General features: G+C 39.8%; 1 protein-coding gene across 3 annotated transcripts in view; it reads left to right on the top strand.

Moving 5' to 3' along the window:
- Window positions 1–358: 358 nt before the first annotated feature.
- atad5a (ATPase family AAA domain containing 5a) overlaps window positions 359–25,966 on the top strand; it is a 68,668-nt gene continuing 43,060 nt past the window's right edge. For 2 of the 3 annotated variants that reach the window (XM_048555457.2, XM_059653577.1), the window contains exons 1-11: window positions 359–672; window positions 884–969; window positions 1,321–3,176; window positions 4,832–4,922; window positions 7,245–7,400; window positions 9,061–9,205; window positions 12,550–12,637; window positions 16,751–16,932; window positions 20,083–20,240; window positions 20,796–20,946; window positions 24,497–24,922. In XM_048555457.2, coding sequence (XP_048411414.2) covers window positions 922–969; window positions 1,321–3,176; window positions 4,832–4,922; window positions 7,245–7,400; window positions 9,061–9,205; window positions 12,550–12,637; window positions 16,751–16,932; window positions 20,083–20,240; window positions 20,796–20,946; window positions 24,497–24,922 — 3,301 coding nt within the window. In that variant the 5' untranslated portion in view covers window positions 359–672; window positions 884–921. The remainder of the gene's footprint in view (window positions 673–883; window positions 970–1,320; window positions 3,177–4,831; window positions 4,923–7,244; window positions 7,401–9,060; window positions 9,206–12,549; window positions 12,638–16,750; window positions 16,933–20,082; window positions 20,241–20,795; window positions 20,947–24,496; window positions 24,923–25,966) is intronic. The other variant, XM_048555456.2, reaches the window with a different exon arrangement.

Raw genomic sequence — 25,966 nt, 5'->3', positions numbered from 1 at the left:
TCAACAAAAAAAAATGCATCATTTACTAACCGAACATCAGCTCATGCTGAAGTAACGCCGATGATGAGAGGGGAGTGTCCCGCTGTCGTTGCTCAGCTCTGTCGCTCGCGCTCTGACAGGGCACAGCCCAGGGCCTAACGGTCGCCTCCCCGCGTCATTCGGGGCGGGGCGTTGCTCATGATTGACAGCGACCGGGAGCCAATCCGTTGATGGTCTTGCCCCCGAGTGCGCGGGGCGGAGCCAGGCCTATCCGGGGCGGGAACGGAGGCGGGGATCAGTCTCGGATTGACAGGCGAGCGCTGCCGGCTGTTGGGGAAGGGCGGCGGGTCAAAGGTCAGACTCAGTTGGCGCCATTTCTCGGGGTTTCGGGCGCGTCTTTCAAAGAGATTTTATGTCTTTACCCCCCCTCCCCCGTCCCGACTCCCGTTTTAGGAGGGGTGGGGGGAATATTCAAGGCAACGGGTAGAGTAACAATTAATTGGGAGTTTCAGTCTCATGTTTTTCGTAAAAGGTGTAGCGTAAATTTGATCTGATGTGATTGATTGTTTTGTTTTCATTTTTAAAAGAAAGCAAATTATAAGAAGAGGCCTCTCGGGTGAGGGCCCCACTAATGTTGTAAAAGGGGGCCACCGAAATGTGTGTTCACAGATTTCGACCTGAGGTTTCTTAAAGGCGAGTATTTGGCTTTGAATATGGCTGTCTGATCTGTTAGTATTTGTTGGAGACACTTGTTTCCATAATCAGAAATGCGTTTTATATCATTATCTCTTTGTAAACATGAAAAAAAATGACAACTTACTTAACCTATATATTGTTGAATGCCTGTCCAAGATAACCAGCTGGAGCTCTTTGCTATTAATGTTCTTCACTGGTCTTTTATCAGGTTTGTGAATGCCCAGGGTAGGGGAAGATTAAACTGATATGGTTGGGATTATTGCTATGGCCAGAATGGTGGAGGAACATGATCAGGTGAGACTATTTGGATTGTCATTTAACTTCCTTTCAAATGTCTTTTTGGACGTAAAATTGAAATAGTTGTTGTCATTCACATTGGAGTGTACTGTACTTCACGTTTGTTGATGATCTACTACAACTCACTGATTACATAGGCAGTAATAGTGTTGCAGTCATTATAATAAATGACTTCTATAAAAGTCACTTTGGATCAAAGGGGTGCCATACTGTGTCATTTGGAGATTTTATGACGAACCAAGGAACTGAAAAGCCTTCAGCTGGAAAAGCAGCAGAACTGACTGAGATAATCAAGGAAAGTAAGAAGCTTCCCAAGACAGTGATTAATTTTGTTTGTTTGTTTTACAGCCGTGCAAGAAACAGAAGAAAGATGCAGAGGATTCCTACACAAAAACAATTACAAGCTACTTTTCACCAGTATCCAAATCCCTCGACATGGCCTGCCCATCACCCAAGTCCGGTAACATAATGGATTACTTCAAGAAAACTCCTGGACAAAATGTTGCTTCAGTTGCATCGAGTGAATGTGAACGAAAGAATTCAGCGGTAATATCTGTAGACTACAGTAGGGAATCAGTTGTAGTCTCTGAGGGGAAACACCAAATCTCCAAAAGGAAAAGACTCAGTAGAAGAACTAACTTAAGCCGGAAATTGAATGAATGCCGCAAGATTGTTGAAATCAATGATTCTAGTAACTGTAGTGTTGGAGAGGTGTGTGACGTAAGGTCAGGCATTGGAGTTCTTGGCAGTGATACAGCTGCATTGATTGCTCAGCTTTGTGCAGAAAGCCAAGATATATTTAAAGAGAATGAGGAAAGTGTTTATATGAGTTCCAGTACTCTACAAAGAGAGATAAAAGGACAGAACAGAAAGGACACTTGCAATGAAGTTGTCAGCCATTCAAGTAAAAGAATCACCAAAAAAACACGGAAACGAAAGGCTTTGAGTAAACCTGAAGGTTCTTCAGAACAGTCCGATGTTGAACTTGTGACAAAGGATGATTACTGTGAGGAGGGGATCGAAGTAGCAAAGTCTAAAGGGGCTACTATCCCCATGGTTCTTGAAAATGAAAAAATACATTTCAGTGAGACAGGTTTGGAACCACCAGCCAATGAGACTCCTCAGGCAAATGACAGCACTGTTACTGTGTCATTCGAAGATTTTATGAAGGACCAAGGAACTGAAGAGCCTTCAGCTGAAAAAGCAGCAGAGGCCAACTCTGAGATAATTGAGGAACGTAACAAGCTTCCCAATTTAATAGAAGACATGAGTTCAGTTTCTCCTCAGCCAATCTCCCCAAAAACTGTTACTGTCCATGTTCAAATTCACTCTAGTCCTCTAGCTACCTCAGCTCAAAATTCCAAAGTGAAACAGAAAAAAATAGCCTCAATTTTTTTGAGAAAGAAAGCAGACTCTGAAAGTGAAGTGATTGAAATCCAACAGCTGAGCCCACATCCTGCTGAGAGCCATGATTCAGTTCCTGCAAGGAGATCCAATGTGGTGATAGCAGAGGAGGAGTTGGAGCTATTGGTATTGGATGCCACCGAAAAGAGTCCTATGAAGGCCAAGTGTAGTCGAGCTGAAAGGGAACAATTTATGAATGCTTTCAGGCGACCGCCCTCTTCAGATCAGGCAAAAAATGCACTTAAAAGGGTAACGCAGAAGTCAAAAGCCTCCAAGCAAGGTTTAGCACAAGGTGAAGGTAGTGATGATGAGCCCAATCTTGAGAAGGGAAAAGGGGAATTCGTCCAGACTACAAATGCTGAGATATCAAGCCAAGTCTGCAAAGATTCAAGGGTGGAAAGCAGAGAGTCTGTAGGTGCAACTTTGAAGAAGAAGAAAATGTTAAAACTCAGAAAACTTAGAGCTGAATGTAAAAACCTAGATAGTTGTGAAACAACGGGAGAAGAATTTAATCCTGATCTGAATCTGGGCTGTGTCACAAGTAAAGAATCCAGAGACCGAATGCCTTTGGATCTAACAACAGCGCGTTCAAATGAAACTTGTAGAACTACACGGAGGAGCCTTAGACAGCAAAGAGATGCTTTAGACAATTGCCAGACACCACATAAAGCCATTGGAGTGGATTGTCTGGGCATTCCAGCTTGTCAGTCAACTCCAAAATTGAAACATTGGTCTTCCAAAGAAAATAGCTTCTACAAAGCAGAAATGATTCCCATGACCTGTAGCAAAAGCCCAATCAGGTGATGTGATTTCAAATCTCCACACTATTGCAGTGTTGATTGTAGCTGGAATGGTTCAGCAACATTTAAATGAAAGATGACCCTTATTCTACTAGCTGTAGAGATTTGCTAACTTTGCCAATGACTTTAACTGCATATTGTTGCATCTGTTTAGAATGTGTGGTTTAACGAAAGGTGGATACATGTGCCATGTGCATGGTGTTTATGTGGGAAGTGTACAATAATGAGAGAGAGATATGAGAACATTGAGGATTATTGATTTTTATTTTGCAGTCTGCTGCAAAAGAAGTTGCTGTGTCCTTTATGACTCTTTTGAACTATCTGAATATCACATAATTGTAATGATACAATTTTTTATCTCCCTAAATAATTGGAGCAAATTCAAAGTTATGAAATGGGAAAGCCTCCATGAGCTTTGATTAAAATGCACTGTCCAGTGTATGGGGGAATGTGTGGACAATGAATTTATAGATTGCAGTTTTATCACAAATATGCCAACGTAGTGTAATAGCAGATGTGTGTGCAAATGCAGTTCTTTGCTTAAATTGTGGCCAAATATAGATCCATTTAATTGTGAGATTTGTCTTTGGTTATAAAACTGCACGAAGTACTGGCATCTGTAAATCTGTTATTGGTGTGGTGGCAATAGGAACAATTTGGGGGAGTGAATTGCGAGGATCACAAACTAATGGGAAGAGCATTAAAGCTGTGTTTGTGCATACTTTGCATGTGTTGACAGTCCTAAAATGACATTGTCACAGGAGGGAACACTATGCCTTCACATTTTGATGGAACATGACAGGGCTGGAAGAGAGTAGCACTTGTGATATGATGTGGCACTGATCTGTTCATAGTTTGTCTTAAATGGCTTGATCAGCATGTGATTCAAATAACTTCTAGGTCAAGTGAAGTTTTCAAGACAGTGCGATTGATTTTTGGAGAAGGTTATCAAGGAACATAAAGCATAAAAGGATAGATAGAGTTGAGATATAGATTACTCATGATCTTATACTTTGGTGATACAGATTTAACGGACTGATTATTCCTATGTTCATGCATCTACATTTAAACCTGTGCTTCACTGGGCATGTGGTTTATCTGCCCATACATGATTGGAATGCCCTGTGTAAATTCCAGACTTTGATGAATTCGACTTTGCTCAGCAACTAGTTCAGCTATGACACATGTTTCGTGAATGTGAATTGGCCGCAACGCGATTGATGAATAATGAACACTGTTTGGATAAGGCAAACTTTCTGCTGTACAGGTATAGTGATTTCCCTACAGCACTATTTCCCTAATTTCTCTGGTGATTTTCTATAGTGCAAGATCACACAAGAATGCAACTTTTACACTATAAGAAAACTACCTGTAGTTGAGGTGACGAACATGTACAGACATTTAAGAGGAATCCAGCTAGATAAACTTGGAAGAATGACATATCTTTTCAGTTCTATGTACAGGGAAGACGTAGAGTACAAGGAAACATGAGTGAAGTATAAACACTGGCTGGTTAGGATGACCTCATTCGATTTTGTAGATAATTATATATATGGTAGCATAAACTGTAACTGTAATATTGGGAGTTACTATGTAAAATTACATTGTGAACACGCTGTGGTATGAGGTTTTAACTGCATGTACTGGCTTTTCAGAATGAAGTTTACACGAATCACTCGGTCAAAAACTGATGTAAAAGCAAAGAAAACAGATGAGAACATGGAATTTACTCCCAGGAGCAACCAGGTGTTTATACTTCCTAAAATTTTTTTTTCTTTTAACAAGAATATTGTTATGAAAATATGAGCAACCTCATGCAGAGCTGAAAAACACAGCACTTTTAAGAGTCTGTGTGCTTCAATGTGGCATAATACTGACCTTTTCAAATCTGGATTTGAATCAGCCTAGATAGAATGATATTTCAAAATATGGTTGGAATTCTTAATCAGGAATATCTTACATTTTAAAGGTTGATGGAGGTTGAAGTGCACAAATCATTTAAGGTGGCATAGCAAGTTAAGAAAGCAGTTAAAAAAAGCATGTGGGATCTTGTGTTTTTTTTAATTTATTGATGGATGCTGTATTGTTTTTTATTCATTAGTGGGATGAGGGTGTCACTGGTGAGGCCAGCATTTATTACCTCTCCCTAATTGCCCAGAGAGCAGTTAAGAGTCAATCATATTGTGGTGGGCCCAGATGCCAGTCCAGGTAAGGACAGCAATCTGCTTCCCTGGAGAATATTAGTGAACCAGTTGGGTTTTTCCAGCAATCAACAGTGGATTCATGGTCATCATTAGACTCTTAATTCTAGATTTTTAAAAATTGAATTCAAATTCCACCTTCTACCACGATGGGATTCAAACCTGAGTGCCTAGAACAAGACCTGGGTCTCTGGATTAACAGTCCAGCAATGAATCCATTAGGCCATCATCGCCCCCATTTTATGAATGAAGTTATAGAGTACCAAAAAGCTATTTTTATTACATATTCCATTACCTGGCAACTTATGTGCAGACAGCAAACTCCCACAATCAGCTATATGATAATGATCTGATCATTTGTTATTTTAATGACAACGGTTGAAAGATAAATCTTGACCAGGACACTGGAAAAGTACCTTTGTCGTCTTCAACAGTCATTTCAAAGCACACTACAGCTAATAAAGTAGTTCTGATATGTATAGGCGTAGTTGAAGTGTAGGAAATCTGGCAACGAGCTTGCATACAACACTCGTAATAGATCATGGTTTGGCCTCAACTGGAATATTGCCTGATCTGAGCACTGCACTTTAGGAAGGATGTGAAACCGTTAAAAACTTCTTGAAAAGATTTGTGAGATTGTTTCTGGTATGAGGATTGATTGATAAACTAGAACTGTTATCCTGCAAGAAGGTGAGAGGTATTCAAAATCATGAGTGGTTTGGACAGAGAGGGAGAAGCTACTACCAGATGTAACAGGATTGTGAACTTGAAGATGTTACTTTAAGATGATTGAGAAAGGAAACGATAGCCACATAAGAGAAAACCCTTGATTAGGATGTCGAATCATCCAATTTAAAGCCTGGGGTAGATTCACCGGAGGTCTAGATAATTATTTGAAGCAAAAACAGTTTAAGGCCAAAGGGAAAATTTGGCAGGGAATTGGACGACATAATTTGCACTTGCAGAATCCCAGTGCAAACATGATGGGTTTAATTGACTTTTGTGCCGTACTTGTTCTATGTCTCAATTTTGAGACTTTGTTTGTTTATTCATTGATTTGGGGCCATCTGATTAAAGTTTTACATATTGTTATGAAACTTATTCTACCAGATCAGCAAAATCTCTGCATGGTTTTTTGTATTTGTGGCAATCATGTAGCTGTAATTCATACAGGTGTAAGCCAATGATCTGTGGCTCAGCGTTCTCACTTTTGAGCCAGATGGATATAGGTTCATGTTGCACTTAAGAGCTCAAAACACCTAATCTGGGCTGACACTTCAAAATACACTATTGGGAGATGTGTTTATTCATTCATGGGATCTGGGTGTCGCTGGCTGAGTTTATTTCCCCAACCCAGAGAGTATTTAAGAGTACACCACATTGCTGTGGATCTGGAATCACATTTAGGCCAAACCAGGTAAGAATGGCAGCATCCTTTCCTATAGGACATTAGTGAACCAGATGCATTTTTCTAACAGTTGACAATGGTCATCATTAGACTCTTTTAAAAAAATTTTGCAATCAAATTATGCCAGGATTCAAACCCAGGCCCCCATATCCTGGGTCTCCGGTTTAACAGTCTGGTGAAAATACCACAATGCTGTTGCATCTCCTTGTTGTCAGAAGTGCTTAGCTTTGTATAAGGTGTTATACTAAAACTCACATTGGCCATGTTGGATAAATAGAACAGATTACATCACTGTTAAAGAGTTGGCTATTTTCCCAGTTAACTGGCAATATTGCAGATTAGTATCCAGGTTTTCTATATTTCTAACTGTGTCAGCACTTTAAGAATTTTTAGAAGTTGTGACACCAGTGCAAGATTATTATTCTTTCATTTATATAATGGTATGATTCTATTATTTAGCGGATGTACCAATCCAAGCACATGGTTAAAGCAAAGAAGTTGGTTGAAAAAGCAAAAGCAAGGAGCAAGTGCCGAAGTCCCGCTGAATCTGTTACACCACTGAGACGATCAACCCGACAGCAGGCCAAATCTGATGAGAAATATCATGGGGCTGAGGTATTAGTGTTTCAAGTTTTTCATGAAAGAAACTAAAATAACATTTCAAAAGCAGGGAGTGTAATTTGGTATTCTGTCTTAGTTTGACAAATCATAAAATCAAATACAGAAGGGCAAACTATCCCAAATAGCTATCTTTTTTGTTTGGAATTTGACCATCTGATATTGACGTTGGGAGACGGTTCACAAAAGGCTGTCAGTATATGGATAAATATTTCTGAATGCCATTTGAAATGTTATAATCTAATGCAAGATGTGATTATTTCTGATTGAAGGGGTCTGTGGGAGTTGAGTATTTGTGAACTATTGAATTCTTCATCTGTCAATCTACTTTGGCCCTTGATGTATTCACTGGTAAGGGAACAAAGTTAGAGATTATAATATATATATATAAAAGACAGTTAATAATAAATCCAGTAGCGGATTCAGGAGAAGCTTCATTACCCAGAGGAAAGAGAAAACATAGTGCTGTTGCCATTTGGAGTAAGTGAGGCCAACAGCAGAAATATGTTTGGGGAGGAGCTGAATAAACGGATCAGGTAAAGATAATCAGTCCTTTGACGAGTGATGCTAAAGAGGACTGAGAGGAGATTCAAGAATAAAACAAGAATAAAATCTCGCACCGGGGCAGGTTAGCCTGATATTTCAATTTCTGTGCTGGATATCTGTGTGATGCTCCTTCATTAACATTCTAACTGGGTAAACTGATGTGGTCAGGGCTTTTATCTGGTTTAATTTTGCAAAATTCAATTATTCTAAATCACCTAAATTTATCTTTTCTTTAGGAAAGGTACTTTTCAATAATAACTAACGTTGCTGTTAACCAGCTGTCGGTATGCCAAAGTTATGTTTTAGCATTTTGATATCCACCACCCCAAAAAAAACACCATGTGGTATTTGTTTATATCCAAGAGGATGGTCTTGGGGTTCTGCTCCCAGCCATCGTTAATGCTGGTCAAAATAAGATGAGCAGGAGTGGTTTATGGTGACTTTCTGTCAGGAATGGCCTTGTCCCTGCTGAGTGCCTTCCTCTTCAGGGTAGATCTTGACTTAACACTTCTTTAGAGGAATCTGTCTTCCTAAATTTACTCTACTGAGATATCTCTCAATTTTAACTTGACAATAGGAATTGGGTTGAAGTTGGAAGATAAACCAGCCACCCAGAGAGAAATGAAAGTAACTTGCGCATGTAATTTTGTGAATTACTTCCAAGAGCAATTGCTGTTTTGCAGGTAACCATGGTTCCACAAACAGCAAATCAGATTAATGGAGAATACTGTAATTCATTACAAATGTTTCCAGGTTATTGCAACTCAGCCATCTTCCCCGTCAGAGTGCTTTAAGAGAGGATGGATAATATATAAATGGTTGTATGGCGCTTTGTTCCAAGGCGAATCATTGCATTTAGAGTCTATTTTCATCACTCTTGTTCTGAATGTTTTGTTTTGTTTTTAACTGGCTAGTACTATTTTACAGAGACTCCTGATTGCTGCCAAAACACACAGTTTTATTTTTAGTACCCTTGGTTGAAGCCTTTTAGTAGAATACTGGCTTTGCCTATGATAACTGAAATAGTGATCTTACTTCTGATGTTCTGTGCCTCATTCACCACTACAGCCTGATTGCCACTTTCTAAATTTCTTGCAATTGTTTTGTACAGAATTTGGCAATTAATTGGAATACAAGTGCAGACAGTGACTCTGTCAGTGTAATTGAATACGGAAGGAAATCCAAGAAGTTGAGGAATTTAAGTGATCTTTTGGGAAAGAATCCAGGTAGCATATCAACAACCAAGAGAACTGTAGGTTAGTACTTTGTAACACAAATTTTCCATATTGTATTCATTAATCATGATGGTTCCCAATCTGTAGATTTTCGGTTTTATTTTTAAAGTCATTTCTTATATTCCTAAGCTGCCGAGGCCAGAGGCTCAGTTAGTTCCTTTGGCTGGATGGCTGGTTTGCAATGCAGAGCGATCCTGCAGTTGGGTCCAATTGAACTAAGGTTACCATGAAGCCTTCTCCTTCTTAACTTCTCCTCCCTCCTGAGGCATGATGCCCATCTGGTTAAATTGCCATTTGTTGTCTCTGTCGAATGAAAGAGCAGCCCTGTGGTCTGGTAGGATTTGGGGGCAAGTGTATTCTCTAATCATTGATTGGCAAAAACATACTTAATGGTCTAAATCATTTACTTGTGTTTCTGAGCATTTAAGGGGGATTTATACAAATATGAGCAAGAAAGGAATTGCAAGATTTGCTGTTAACTTTGAGTAAAGTAGTATAGGTGGAGGCTTATTTGAAGCATAAGCACAGTGATAGACCTGTTTGGTTGAACAGCCTGTTTCTGTTATGTAAAATTTAACTGATTTTAGGAAGGTGGAGTATAAATGATTGAAGGCATTGCTACTTCTGGTGGAATGAAGGGATGTGGAGGTCATGTAACATACAAGGTCAGAGGAGCAGAGGGTGTATTTTGGGAAAGCTGTTGAAGGTTAAAAATGGAGAAAAGTGATACCATGACTCTGGAAGTCCAGGAGTAAGTACAGTTCAGTTAACGATTAATGAACGCAGTGGAAATCAAGTATAGGCAGTAGAGTTTTGAAAGAGCTGAAGTGGATGGGAAACCAGCCAGGAGAGAGAGAGTATAGTTTTGGAAATAACCAAAATATGTGCGAATCCAAAGTTGTTTGCATTTAAGAAATTAGCACACTTTACTAAAAACAAACAGACTTCGTAATGAAGAGACTTCATTGTGTTGAGTTTGTTAATAGGGTATGTTATGTTGCAATACAATTTTGTTATTCTTTAGAATGATAATAGAAAACCTGACCCTCTGCAGTCCTTTGTGACATTATCCAGAGCTTTCAAGTATGTTGTATTCTTGTAGCATGCTCTTCAGCCATTGTTTATTATTTACTGGTGACGCAGACTAGGCACTGCTTGACCTTTTGTATTGAAACAAAACCCAATGTTTTATTAACATTAAAAACTAAGAATGTTCTTTATTGTTCTTTGTGAACTTGATTCTACAGTATTTCATCTTAAAGCTTTGAAGCTAACTAGCCAGGTTCATTTAAGAATGCATTAATGCCAAAAGATTGAATTAGCCTTTAATTAACTATTCAGAAATCAGTGCAAGAATTATGAATCAACAAGTCCCCAGAACCTGGTGGATTTCATCCTGGGGTTTTAAAAGAAAAAGCTAGTGAGATAACTGATGAGTTGGTTTGAATTTTCCAAACTCATTAGATTCAGGCAAGTTTCCCTTAGATTGGAAAATAGCTAATTGAACTTCTTTTTCAAAAAAAGGAGGGAGGAATTATCCAGGAAACTACAGGCCTGTCAGCCTAACATCAGTCAGAGGAAAAATATTAGAAGCTATTATGAAAGACATTATAACAGGCAGCTTGAATGAGTTCAAGTCAGTCAGGCAGAGCTGATATGGTTTTGTCAAAGTGAAATCATATTAAATAAGTTTATTGGAATTTTTTGGAAGAAGTAGCTTGTGCTGTTGAAGCAAAGGGAACCAGTGAATGTATTGTTTCCAGAAACTATTTGAAAAGGTGCCAAATCAAGGTTATTGTGGAAAATTAAAGCTCATGGTGTCAGGGATAAAATATTGGCATGCATTGAAGAGTAGCTGGCTAACAAGAAGCAGACAGAATAAATGGGCCTTTTCTACGTTGGCAGGACATCATGAGTGATTTAGATGAAGGGACTGAAGGAACATATGGTAGCTAAATTTGTTGATGACACAAAGATGGGAAATTGAGTTGTGAAGAAGGCAGACAGAGATTGGAGATACAAAGAGATTGGAGCTCAGTTGGCTGGATAGCTGGTTTGCAATGTCGTGACGCCAAGAGTACAGGTTCAATTTCTGTACCAGCTGAAGTTACTATGAAGGTCCCACCTGAAGCTCGCCTGCCACTTGAGGTGAGGTGAACCTCAAGTTAAACTCTTCACCAGTCATCTCCCTTTGAGAGAGTAGCCTATGGACCTCTTACAAAGGGATATGGATAGGTTAAGTGAGTGGGCAAAAATCTGGCAAATAGTGTATACTGTAGTAAAGTGCAAAATTATCCATGTTGGCAGTATAAAAAACAATCGTACAATCTAATTAGTGAGAGGATGCAGTGGGATCTGGAAGTCTCATGCATGAATCACAGAAGGTTAGTGTGCAGGTAGGGCAAACAATCAGGAAAGCTAATAAAGTTATGATTTATTGGGAAGGGAATTGAATGCAAGAGTAGGAAGGTTATGCATCAGTTATAAAGAATATTGGTGAGACTGCATCTGGAATACTACATAAAGTGCTGTTCACTGCACTTACGGAAGGATGTTAGTGTGTTGGAAGCAATTCACAGAAGGGTTAGAAGACAAATAAGTGAAATGAGGAAATTGCCTCATGGAAAAGGCTAGAAGAGTCGCAGATAACTTAACTGAAACATAAGAGCCATAGGATGCTTGCCCCTGTAGAAGTGGAGAGGGTGTTTCCTCTTGTGGGAGAATCTATGACTAGCAGTCATAGTTAAAAATAGAGCCACCCACGTAAGAACAAAGTAAAATAAAATTTCAGAAATTTGAATGTCTTTAGAATTTCCTTCCCTAAAAGGCAGTGAGTGCATTATCTTTGAATATTTTTAAGTCAGAGGTAGATAGACTCTTGATTACTAAGGGAATGGAACATTGTCAGGGGTTTTCTGGAATGTGGAGTTGAGACTAAAGTCAGGTCAGCCTTGATCTTGAATGGTGGCAGACTGAAAGGGCTGAGTGGCCTATTCTTTTTCTTTGACTGTGATCTTTAATGCAAGGTTTTAATAAGGCACTCAAATTGTTTGCAGGTTGGCTAAATGTCTTGCTGCTGAAAACTCTCCCATTCTGCTGGCCCCATGTGAGGGAAATCCTTTAAATCAATATCGGTAGATAAAACAAGCTTTATTTTTATTCATGTATAGAATGTGAGTACCACAGAAAAGAAGTTATGATTGTCCATTCCTAACTGTCCTTGAGAGGTGAATAATGTTAAAAGTTTTCTTCAATCCCACCTATGCATTACATGCAAGCCATTCTACAACCAGAATGTTCTCACTGCAGACAATTACTTTTATTATTCAGGAACTTGGTTTTAAGTTTGTTTTGTTTTGATTTAGCTGAACTCAAGGTTGCTTCCATATTTTGTGGTAAAAAAACAGTCAAAAATGTGCCATCGGGACCAATCACCATTGACGACGATAACAGGTAACTTTATTATTAGCAGTGTATACCTCCATTTCAGTGAACCAAAAAAAACCCCAAAATGAGGCCATTCAGCCCGCTGTGCCTGTGCCAGTTTTCTGGAAGAGTTAAGAGTTATGGAATTTTACAGTATAGAAATAGGCCCTTCAGTCCATTGAGTTTGCACCAGTAATCAAAAGTTCATCTGTTGTAATCCCATTTTCCAGTGTTTGGCCTGTACCCTTGTCTGTTTTGGCATTTCAATTTCTATCAAAATAGTTCTTAAACATCTTGAGTTCTTGCCTCTACCACCTTTTCAAGCACTGAATTCCAAATACCTACAAACCTCTGGATGAAAAACATTTTTGTTCAATCTCCTACACCTTGTCTAAAATTTTTGACCCTTGTTGTTTCCCTTTAATAGAGGGTTATATTTCTCCCTATCTACTGTGTCCCTTGGAACTTTGTATATCTTAATGAGGTCACTCACTCAGCCTTTTCTGCTTTAAGGAAAACAGCCTATCTAGCCTGTCTTCACAGCTGAATCACTCCAGCCTAGCCAACATCCTTCCTATAGTGTGGTGACCAGAGTGTGTATGGACTCCAGCTGTGCCTAACTAAAGTTATATGCAGCTAACTCATAACCTCCTTGCTGCTGATTAACCTCACTTATGTTCTCTTTCATTATTATGGGGAAAGACAAATAAAAAGAGGTGTACAACTCTAAAGGGAGAGGTTGCAGGAGCAGAGGGCACAGGGTGTATATTCAAATAAGAAACGAAAGTACAGGTTGAGCATATGATTTCCTGCGCTTTCTTAATAGGTGCATAGAATTTGAGAGCAAGTAGGGTATGCTGAACTGATATAAGACACATTATAGTATTAGCGAGTTTTGAGAAGATTTGTAGCTCAGGTTGAGGTTCTGGATGTAAGTTTGCTCGCTGAGCTGGAAGGTTCGTTTTCAGACGTTTCGTCACCATTCTAGGTAACAGCATCAGTGAGCCTCCGGTGGAGCACTGGTGTTATGTCCCGCTTAATAAAATGTGAGGCTGGATGAACACAGCAGGCCAAGCAGCATCTCAGGAGCACAAAAGCTGATGTTTCGGGCCTGGACCCTTCATCAGAGAGGTTTCCTTGGGAAATGACATCACCGACCCAAGGAAACCTAAACACATAAATAGAAAGCGGGACATAATGCCAGCGCTCCTCCGGAGGCTCACTGATTATGTTACCTAGAATGGTGACGAAACGTCTGAAAACAAACCTTCCAGCTCAGCGAACAAACTTACATCCACACTTTATAGTATTGCATCCAGTTCTGGGCACTGCACTTTAGGAAGAGTGTTGCAGAGTGTAGGAGAGGTTTATGAGAGTGGCTTCAGAGATGAGCTGTTTGTTTATGAATATAGATTGAAAGGTTTGGCATGTTTTCCTTGGGTTGTCAAAAAACAAAAAAAATCAAAAATAAAACTGTTCAATGTATGAAAGCAGTATTATCACTGGGCTGTTAATTCAGGATGAGGTTGTAGACTTTCTCGCCAAGCTGGTGTGTTTGATTGTATTCTGGAAGTGATGCCAACCACCCCAGCAAACCACGGCATATGAATAGCAAGCCGAACAACACCAACACTTCAGCGGAGGTGCATCAATGATGTTACTTAGCAGGGTAACGAAACCTCTCCAGTCAAACACGCCAGCTCAGCGAGCAAGTCTACACCTCTTCCACAATCCAAGTTACAAATCTTCTCAAAAATGTAATCCAGAATCTTAGCTAATCATATGGAAACCAGGGTTCAAATCCTGCCACAGCAGATGCTGGTTTTGAGTATAATAAAAATCTGGAGTTAAGAGTCCAATGGTGACAATTCTGGATTGTCAGGGAAACCCACCTGGTTCACTCATGACCTTAGGGAAAGAAATTGCCATCTTAACTGGTCTAGACTACATCTGAGTCCAAACCCACAGCAATGTGATTGATTCTTAACTGTTCTCTGGGTAATTAGGGATGAGCAATAAATGTTAGCCCATCCAGCGATGCCCTCATTCTGTGAATGAATTTTTAAAATCTCCTTAGAGTTGTGGGCTGTGTAAATTTGGAGAAAATGCTCATATGCGTGAAAGGATTGTGAATGAAAGAGCACAGATTTGAAGTAATCAGTGAAAGAAGCAGAAGTAATTTGAGGAAAAACTTTTTCTTACAAGTCGTGGTTAGGTTTGTAATGTACAGTCAGAAAGTGTGGCAGCAGATTCAATCAAAGCATTCCGAGGAAGTTGGAGGTAATTTGTAAAGTGATAAATGTGCTGGTTTACATGGAGAAGGCAGGGAATGAAATAAATGAGCTAGCACAGACACTATTATAAATTACCCATTGTTAATAACTCTTAGCTGCTTTTCAGATGTTTGCCCACTTCCCTTTTCTCCAGTCTCCAAATAACTAAGTACCTCAACTTTGATTATATTTTGGTTATCATTCTGTCTTTGTAATATCAGGTTTTTTTTAGTTAATTGAATTTAAATCCCACCAGCTGCCATGGTATGATTTGAGCCTATGTTCCCAGACCATTAGTCTGCGCCATGTAGGAGCAAATTACTGCAGAAGCAGGAATCTGTACTGAAAACAACAAATGCTGGAGATCGCAGCAGGTCAGACAGCATCCATGGAGAAAGGGCAAGCTAATATTTCAAATTTAGATGACACTTCATCAGAGCTGAAGTGAAAACTGTAGGGGGTAGCATTTATGCTATAGTTGGGGAACTGGGTTGGGGTGAGGTGTAGCGTGCTGGGAAGAAAAGATGTTGATTTCTCCCCTGCATTTCGTACCCCACCAACCCCACACACCTCTCCAACTGTGCATAAATGCTGTCCCTCCACACTTCACTTCAGATCTGAAGAAGAGTCATTTAGACTCGAAATGTGGTCCTGCTGTGGTCTCCAGCATTTGTTGTTTTCATTAGTCTGCACCCAGGGGTTACCAGTCCAATGACATTACTACCATTCACTTTCTGCCCTAAAAAGTACTGAGGCTAGGGGGTCAGTTTAAAAATTTAAACAGTGAAAATTTTCGTAGGCAAGAGTGTTGGGGATTTCGAAGAACAAAGAAAATTACAGGACAGGAACAGGTCATTCAGCCCTCCAAGCCTGCGCCAACACAACCAAAACCCCCTACCTTTCTGGGGACTGTATCCCTCTGATCCCATCCTATTCATGTATTTACCAAGATGCCCTTAAATAGTCACAATAGTATCTGTTTTCACTACTTACCCCAGCAGCGAGTTCCTGGCACCCACCACCCTCTGTGTAAAACAAAAAACAAGCCTCATACATCACCTTTAAACCTTGCAGCTCACACCTTAAACCCATGGCCCCTGGTAACTGACTTTTCCACCCTGGGAAAAAGCTGCTGACTGACCAGTCTGTCCATGCCCTTCACAATCTTACAGCCTCTATCAGGTCTCCTCTCAACTGCTGTCGTTTCAGTGAGAGCACTCCAAGTTTCTCCAACCTCTCCTCATAGTTGATGCCCTCCATATCAGGCAACATCCTGGTAAATCTTTTCTGTACCCTCTCCAAAGCCACCACATCCTTCTGGTAGTGTGGTGACCAGAATTGAACATTGTTCTATAAAGCTGCAATATTACCTGCCAATTTTTAAAATCCATGCCCTGGCCAATGAAGGCAAGTATGCCACATGCCTTGTTGACTACCTTTTCCACCTGCGTTGCCACTTTCAGTGACCTGTGTACCTGTACACCCAGATCCCTCTGTCTATCAGTACTCTTAAGGGTTGAATTTCATAGTGTTGAAGATAGATTAAAGTTAAGACATTATCTATTTAAATTATACAGCATACTCAATGTGTTGGATGACCACCTATTCCTGTTAGTGTCATTTCTTACCTAATTACAGTAATTATTATAATATTACTAACAACCATTGTAATATCTTTCTATCTGAGAAACTGTTCACCAACATGTCAAAGACACCATATTTTACTCCTGTTCAGTGGCTGCCTCTATATATAACCAATTCTTGCTGAAATGGTGAGAGAGAGCAATAAAAAGAAAATCTTTAGCTGTAAGGAGTGTGGTTTATGTCATCAAGAAATCTAATACAACTTTTTGTTTGTTTTACAAAGTTGTAATGAGTCCGAAAACTCTCAGGAGACTGAACAACTTAGAGCCAAGCGTCAGTTTCTGATGAGTGGATTACCAGATACGTTGAAAAAACACATAGCAAAGACAGCAGCAGTGGTAGAAGTCTGCTCTGTTGCAAACACTGCTTTCCAAACTGTTGTTCATGTTCAGCAAAAAAGTCAAGGTGAGATTTTTAAATTTGGAGTAGAGTTGTCTGGCAGTATGTTTACAAAGCAGATTTGGGGAATGGTATTTCTTAATTTGCATTTTATATTTTGATTATGTTTTTAGGATGCAAATACCTTTCAATCAGTGTAAATTTACAAACCTATGAGAAGGGACAGAAAAAGAGCGGCTTCCAATCAAAGACGAATCTTCCCCAAATCCTGTAGCCTGCATGTAGCATTAACCAATCTCCAACCCTGACACCATCAGCCAGTGCTCTCCACCCCTCAAAGCCAGACAATCCTTTGAGGGAAAGCCATTGCCCAATTTAAAATTTTTACTGTTTGTTTATTTGGTGACTTCACCCCTTGCTATCTCTTTAACCCCTTATAATTCTCTAGAGCTTGTTCTTCCATCTTTGACCTCTGGTGTTTGCCTGCCTCCCTGTCTTCACCCCATCACTGATTGGCTGTGCTTCAATTCTTCTAGGCCCACAGTCTGGAATAAATAACTAAAACGGATTTGAAGAAAGGCCCCAGCCATGAAATGTTAATCCTGTTTTTCTTCAAAGATGCTGAGTATTTTCAGCATTTAGTACAAATTTCCAACATTTTGCTTTTGCCCCATAGACTGGAGGTCTCTCTCTAAACGTCTCCAAAACAACCCCCCCCCCCCCCCCCCACCAACCCCAGCTTAAATCCCACCTTTATAGCGAAGTTCTCAAGCATCAACCAGATATCATTTCTAACTCTGGTTTTGTCTCATTACACTCCTGTGACTGCTTTCAGTTGTTTTATAAATACATGAGCATAATTCAGAGTTAACATTTTCATTCCCTGGTGAGCTGGATCTGATCGTCATGTGTTTCATGTATAACTTTTCAATCTTTCAGAAGGTGGTTAAGTTAACATTAATGGAGGCATAATTTGACTGGGTTCCAGGCTGTTTTATTCCACAGTAAGGTGAAATGTACAAATAATTAACGATGATCCATTGCTCAGGCTAATGACCAGGACTCATATTTGTGTAACAAAGCAGACTAAAACTGCTGTAATATTACTATGGATTTTTGCTAGTTAAGGCTATCAAAAGGATATAGAGACAAAATAAGCTTGATACTTAAGATAAGATCAACCATGAATAGCAGTGAAACGAACATGAGACTAAATGGCTTCTTCCTACGTTAATATCCTCATTTTCTTACCTAACTGAAGCAAAAGCGTCTTTAGATACATCTCCAGCACTCTAATCTTTGAATAATTAAGTAGACTATCAAACATAATATGAAAGATAAATTGATGGACCAACTAGTATTTTCCTACCCATCAATCTTATGTATTTGTAAACACTTTCTCAGTTTTTCCTTCAACAAAATATTTCTGCCATTTTGATTTTACAGTTTCAAAATGGCCCTAAAGTTGAGTCAGCTGTTGAATTTTTCATGGTTGTGTTGCTCAATGAACCTGGCATTCCAGTTTGCCATGATGCTATTATTTGGGGGTGGGAAGAAAACTTCATGCAAATCACAAGAGGATGATTTATTTGATTAGCCCTTACATGAAATTATTTAGCTAAACACTTCAGTCTGCCATCAATTCTCATGCCAGTAGTGAGCTGTTGTGTGACAGAGTCCATTCCTTAGTAATGTATTTTAAAAACAAAATCCTTACATTGGGAGAATGGCCAAGATATCCTGAAAGGTAATAACGTCCTTCAGCTTGTAATGACAGCTTTCAGCATTTGATCTCCTTTCATATCATTTCTACAAAGACTGAAAACTATCCAGTTGTGCAAATGGTAATGCACTTAGAACATAGAACAGTTCAGTACAGTACAGTGCCGAACTTTGACCCTAATCCTAAGGTCTATCTAACCTCCACCCCTACCTGATACTATCATGCATATGCCTATCTAATAGCCGCTTAAATGCCCCTTACGAGGCCGACTCCACAACCGTCTCCGGTAATGCATTCCATACCCCAACCACTGAGTGAAGAACCCACTTCTGATGTCTCCCCCATATCTACCTCCACTCACATTAAAACTATGCCCCCTCATATCAGCTGCCTCCACCCCAGGAAAATGTCTCTGGCTGTCCACTCGATCTATACCTCTGAGCATTTTGTACACCTCTATCAAGTCACCTCTCATCCATCGTTGTTCTAAAGAGAACAGACCTAGGTCTCTCAACCTTTCCTCATAAGATGTTCCCTCCATTCCAGGCAACGTCCTGATAAATTTCCTCAGCACCTTTTCCAACGCTCCCACATCCTTCCTGTATTGAGGCAACCAGAATTGGACACAGTATCCAGATGTGGCCAAACCAGAGTTTGTATAGCTGGAGCTTAACTTCACGGCTCTTGAACTCAATCCCCCTATTAATGAAAGCTAACACACCATATGCCTTCTTAACAACTCTATCCACCTGGGTGGCAACAAATTACTTCACACTTTTCAGGGTTAAACTCCATCTGCCACTTCTCAGCCCAGCTCTGCATCCTATCAATGTCCCTTTGTAACCTAGAACAGCCCTCCACACTGCCCACAACTCGACCCACCTTCGTATTGTCCATGAACTTACTAATCCACCCTTCCCTTTCTCCATCCAAATCATTTACAAAAATCACAAATAGAAGAGGACCCAGCACAGATCCTTGTGGTACACCTCTCATAACTGAGCACCATGTTGAATATTTTCTGTCCACTACCACCCTTTGTCTTCTAAGGGTCAGCCAATTCTGAATCAAATCTGCCACATGTCCCCCTATCCCATGCCTCCTTACCTTCTGCGTGAGCCTACCATGGGGAACCTTGTCAAATGCCTTACTTAAATCCATGTATACCACATCCATTGCTCCACCTTCATCCACGTGTTTGGTCACCTCTTCAAAGAATTAAAACTGCGACACTTACGTAGCAATTTTCAAGTCATGCACTTACTCAGCTCAGTATGTTTAGTTGAAGAGGAGGTAAGTAGACTGTTCAGATGGAAAGCATAATCATACTATGTCATGTCCATGCTAAAATCTACCTTGAGTACTTTTGGGCATTCTTCCAATACAATGCTATGGAATACAGGACTTTACGCATTGTGAGATCATGTCACAATTTCATAAAATAATTCTGGCTTATTACAATAAATGAGCATAGTTTTGTTTTTGTTGTCTAGTTTCGTTGTTATGGGATCTAGCTTGGCCCAAGTCTGCTATCCTCAGCCACCTCCGGGATATGAACGAAGGAATAGAAAGAATTCTGAAAGACGCCATTACGCTTGGAGATTTCTCTGAAGTGAAATACACATTCAACACTGCTGCTTCTTGGCCTGGGGTTAGTTTGTCTTGCGGTACTTTTCAAACTTTGACTTGTTGAATTTATATTTTATTATTATACAGTTCAGTTCAGATTGTGCTTGCAGCATCTCCTGTGTCACTTTGGAGGCCAAGGCCTCGTCCAGAGGGGTGGAGGATGAGCCAACAGAACGCATGCGTTCAGAATACTGGTAGCAGAGACCCGGGTGTAGGTTACTTGTCTTTCTGTCAGCTTTGGCTCCGTGTAACACTCCCCTCTGAATCAGAAGGGTGTGGATTGAAATATCGAACCACGATCCCATCTGTGCTCATCGGTGGACATGAAATATCCCTCTGTGCTTTTTGCAGAAGAGGGTGGGAATTATTTTGAGGTGCTAGAAAATATTTATCCTTCAACAAACAACACAAAACAGATTGTTCTGGTCATTTAATTCATTGCTGTTTTGTTGAAGCTTACTGTGCACAATTTGGTTGCTGTCATAGAAGAGTTTACGGGAGATTATCGCCTTTTGAAAATTTTGTCTTTCATTATGAGAAATTGCATGGTTTTAAAGTTTCTACTTTTACTCTTCAGCTATCTACCTCGAGGACAGAATTCCCCCAGGACATCCAGAAGTGTTTACTTGAAGAGATTAGGTCATCCAATCCTGAGTTTCCTGTACGAAAACTTTTTAAACCATTACTGCAAAAACGAAATGAACATCTTGCACAGACTGTCAAAGCAGGTCAGTTATTAAGGTTTTTGCAAAGACTTGTAGCTCAGATTGTGGGTGAGGTTGTTGATTTGCTTGCTGAGCTGGCGTGTTTTTGTTCAGAAGTTTCATCACCATGCTAAGTAACATCATCATTGAGGCTTGTGATGAAGTGATGTTGTTCTACTTCGCTTGCAATTTATACCGTCCACTCGGTTATGTTGAGTACTGTCATTTCCAGTTTTGTCCTGTATGATTTTGTATTTAGGGTCCAATTCTACATGCTTGTTGATTGCATTATGGGTTGATAACCATGCCTCTAGGAATTCCCGTGAGTGTCTATGTTTGGCTTGGGCTACTACAGTTGTGTTGTCCCAGTTTAAAAAGTCTGAACAAAAACAAGCCAGCTCGGTGAGCGAGTCAACAACGGCAGGTCAGTGATATCAGATCTTTTGCCATCAGCTATGTTTAAATAACAAGGTAGAATGATGTTGCTTGTTTTTCAGGATTCTAACATTCAGTATTATTAGATTCAAAATCATGAATTAGTTTGCTAAATAAACCCACTATACTGTATAGAATGAAATGTGTCTTTCAACATCAGACATGATTTGGGTTGAATGGAGGTAGCTTACTACGAAGTTATTTTTTTGGTTCACTCCACGTGCTATCAAATGATAAACCTCGTATAGCAGAAATATTGAACTGAAACTGGGGTTGTAAGCCAGTGGATAAAACGTAGAATAGTACAGGCCCTTCGGACCACGATGTTGTGCCAACCAATAATCCTACTAAGATCAATCCACCCTGCATTTCCTACATTTTACCATCCTCTATGTGCCTATCCAAGAGTTGTTTAAATGTCCCTAAATTATCTGACTCCACTACCACTGCTGGCAGCTCATTCCACATGTCTACCACTCTCTGTGTGAAGAACATACCTTTGACATCACCCCGATACCTTCCTCTAATCACCTTTAAAATAATGCCCCCTCGTAATAGTCATTTCCGTTTAAGTTTACAGAATCCTAGAAGTGTTCCTTTTTGAAGGAAACTATTTGGCTCACCCGATGTCCATGTGAACATCATGACTTGGTGCCATTCTGCTTCCTTTTCCCCCATGTAATTCAAAGTTGTTTCTATTTAAATAATCATCCAGTGCCCTCTTGAACGCTTCAATTGAACCCACCTCCTCCATATTTCCATGCAGTGTAATGATAAATGCAGCCTGACGAATCAAATGTTGGTTGCTATGCTATGATAACGAAGTGTGAAGCTGGATGAACACAGCAGGCCAAGCAGCATCTCAGGAGCACAGGTTCTCCTGAGATGCTGCTTGGCCTGCTGTGTTCATCCAGCTTCACACTTTGTTATCTTGGATTCTCCAGCATCTGCAGTTCCCATTATCACTGTTGCTATGCTATATTGTCTTGAACTCTCAACAACTGATGTCAGTTGAAAATCCAGTCAAAAGACTTTCTTTTGGTAGAAATGTCTGAACAGAGACACACACATGCGCACGCTCACGCACACATCCACCCACAAAGGCAGCTTGTTTGGGCACACTGGTCTCAAAAGAGGTAAGTGTCTTATGTGCACCAGCTAACTTCACTTGTTTATCCCGAAGTGGCAAACAAATCCTTATATTCTCTCCTTTTAAAGCAGTGTTTTTTTTTTCATTTTCAGTCCATAGTCCAAAAAGTAAAAAGATGTGATCTCTTACAATCCTAATTCTAACCCATATATTTGTTTCTATAAGCTTCCCCTCAACTCATATTAAATTAACCAGTCTGTAATTGCTGAACATATCCTTGCAAACTTATTTTTGAACAGGGGTATGATGTTCAGTCAGATGCTTTGTCAAAGTTAAGGACCAATTGTCTGTCCAACATAACTTCCATATCAATTTTCAAACCTTCTAGGCTCAGAGTTTTTTCCTCTATCACCAAGGCTTGGCTAAAGTTAGATGCACAGTATTAATTTAATCCCTCAGCCATACCCGTGCCTTTAAGTGTAAATCTCCTTTGTTGTTCCTAATCCCTACTTCTTCCTTTACCCCTCTTTTTACTGTTTGTATACCTGTAGAAGATAGTGAAATTATCTTTCATGTTGACTCCTAGTCTTTTCTCATAATTTCTCTTTGCTTCTCTAATATGTTTTTCACCATCCCTCTGAATCTTCTGTATTCTTTTGACTCCCCATTCTATTTTCTACCTAACACCTGCCATAAGCTTTTTGTGAATTCTTTATCTTAATTTCTATTCCCTTTATCATCCTGTGAATTCTGGATTTGTGTGCCATACATCTTCCCTTTTGGGGGAATATACCTTGGCTGAGTTATCTTTTCTGTTTGAAGTAACCCATTACGCATTTACAATTTTTCTCGTCCACCTTTTGCTGTATTCAATCTAGCCCAGATCTGTTCTGAGCTCACTGAAGTCGATTCAGCTTCAATTGATTTTTCTTACTCTAGAGAGACCACTGATATTATCAACCACCATGCTGACCCTAACAATATAACACTTACTATCTCCTAATGTTTCCCACTGACAATGTATCCACTTGGCCCACCTTATTTCCAAGAATCAGATCCAAAAATGTATCCTTTCTCATTGAATTGGACATATCTTGCTGTTGTAAGTTCTTCTGAACACAATCCAAGAACACCAGGACCTTTACATACCAGTAGCCCAGTCCACGTTTGGACGATTAAAATGCCCTGTAATAACTCTTCCAAAATGTTGTCATCCCTGTAATTTTCCCTGCAAATTTGTTTTTCTACATCCTTTCAACTAGTTGGTGGCCTGTAGATTACAATAGACTAGAGCAACGTAAGTACACCACTTCTATCCTTTAGTTCCAGCCAAATTGATTCTGTCTTTGTAACCTGTAAGACATCCTCTTTTTCTCCAGCATTGCAATGCTCTCCTTAACCAATTCTGCCTTCCTTCTTTTTCTTTCTTTTCTATATTTTTCTGAACAAATAAGAGCCAAGAACTTTTATCAGTTATTGCTGCAATAACATTTCCATCATGTGTACTGCACCTTTTACCAAAAATCAGCTCAACAGGGAATATTAAGAATAACCCATGTGTTTACACTGGTTTGCAAACTATTATTGTGCTTACTGTAACATGTTTCTTGCAGGTTATTTTAAATGGTACAAATAGAAAAAGCGGCAATGCACAAAATACCAATCAGTTGACTCATTAATTACCTTAGTGACCTGCTTGTAACCTGTTACGAAGGGTCTAGGCCCGAAATGTCAGCTTTTGTGCTCCTGAGATATTGCTTGGCCTGCTGTGTTCATCCAGCTTCACACTTTGTTATCTTGGATTCTCCAGCATCTGCAGTTCCCATTATCACTCATGCAAGCTTTTCAGTTGGTTTGCTTTTAGAGCATCAGATGAATTAGAGAGATCCTGACATTCGTCCATTCTGCATTTTCTCAAGGCAGTGTGCCTGAGGGAATCTGCATTTTGTGTCTTTGAGAAGATCTAGGTTTGCAGCTTTATGTTGCATGCATGATGTCATTATTTATGCTGCTTTGCAACTTTGCACATATTTTTCTTTTAACTCATAGGACCCTCGAATAAATTGGACATTTCTGTAATAGAGATAGAAACTGAGCCTCAACAAATGTTACCTCTGTACAGCAGTCCACAACAATCTTTCAGCAAAAGGAAGAGAAAGAAAGAAAGACAACAACAGAAACAAAAGAGGAGGAAAACACTAGACGGTGATCTGAGCTCAGTTACTTTCATTGGGGATGAATGCACTCCGGCAATGTCTGCACAATGTGAGAACTCCACCAAGAGAAACAGCAAGGGGGCCCAAACTCCGAATGATGTGTCTGTTCCCAAAACTAGCCTCAGGCGATTGGCTAAGCAAAAGCACCAAGAGTTGAAATGTATAATTGGAGCAGCAGAAACACAGGATATTCGTGCTGTATCACGAGTTCCTGAATTAATTGACCAACCAAAGATGGGGGAAACTGCTACTTCTGATGGTAATTTAATTTTTATTCCTAAGTAGCCCTTAGGGTTTTAGTGAAGTCCATGTGTTTTGCAATTACATAGGAACAGGAGTGAGACTTCAGCCCCTGAGGCTTGCCTTGTCATTCACAGAGATCTTGCCTGATATGTTCATCAGCTGCATTTATACCGTAGCTCCAAACCTTTGATAACTGAAACAGAACAAAAAAAAACAATAAAAACTGCTGGCAACTGAGCTAATTTCTATACTTAAAATCTTTAAAGCTGAATTCTAGAGAGAGTGGAGGTGAACAATATTTACATTTTAAACATCGACATAATAATTCACCCAGTAACCTATAATATTCCCAATTACTAATTGTTCTTGAACAGACAACCTTCACAGATAGTACTGAACCACCATGTGTGCATTTACTCAAGGAACAGCCATGGATGCTGTACCATTCTTAAAAGAGAACAGGGCAGCCAAATCCCAATTTATTTTGGACTTCCGTACGTGAGAAGCAGAGAACTTGTTCCATTTCTGCCCTTCACCTGGGTGCTGCAAGATGTGAGAAAGCGAAGGGGTTGATTTGGCTTTCTAGTTGTTCTTTCCATTCAGACCCTCCAATAGAATTGTGAATTCGTGTGTGAGGGAACTATACTCAACATGTGTTAAAATGCAACAACAACCTTACTTCAGTTGTTCATGGGATGTGGGCGTTATTGCTTGGACCAGTATTTGTTGCCCATCCCTAATTGCCCTTGACTTTTTCGGCCATTTTAGAGATCAATTAAATCACCGACATTGATCTGGATCTGGAGTTGCCTGCAGGCCAGATTGGGAAGGAGGACAGATTTCCTTCCTTAATGGGTATTAAAACCAGATTGTGATTTTGTGACAATTACTACATGGTGGCTATTAGGCTTTTGTTGAATTCATGCTGAGGTTCATACATATGTCCCTAGAACATTATTTTGGGTGTCTGGATTACTAGTCCAGTGGCATTACCACTGTGCTGCCACCTCCCCTTAACTTGCACCTATATAGAGCCTCTAAGAAAACAAACTTCCCAACT

This window comes from Stegostoma tigrinum, chromosome 22 (assembly GCF_030684315.1).
Source record: "Stegostoma tigrinum isolate sSteTig4 chromosome 22, sSteTig4.hap1, whole genome shotgun sequence".
Lineage (NCBI taxonomy): Eukaryota > Metazoa > Chordata > Chondrichthyes > Orectolobiformes > Stegostomatidae > Stegostoma > Stegostoma tigrinum.
This window is presented reverse-complemented; position numbering and strand designations above follow the sequence as displayed.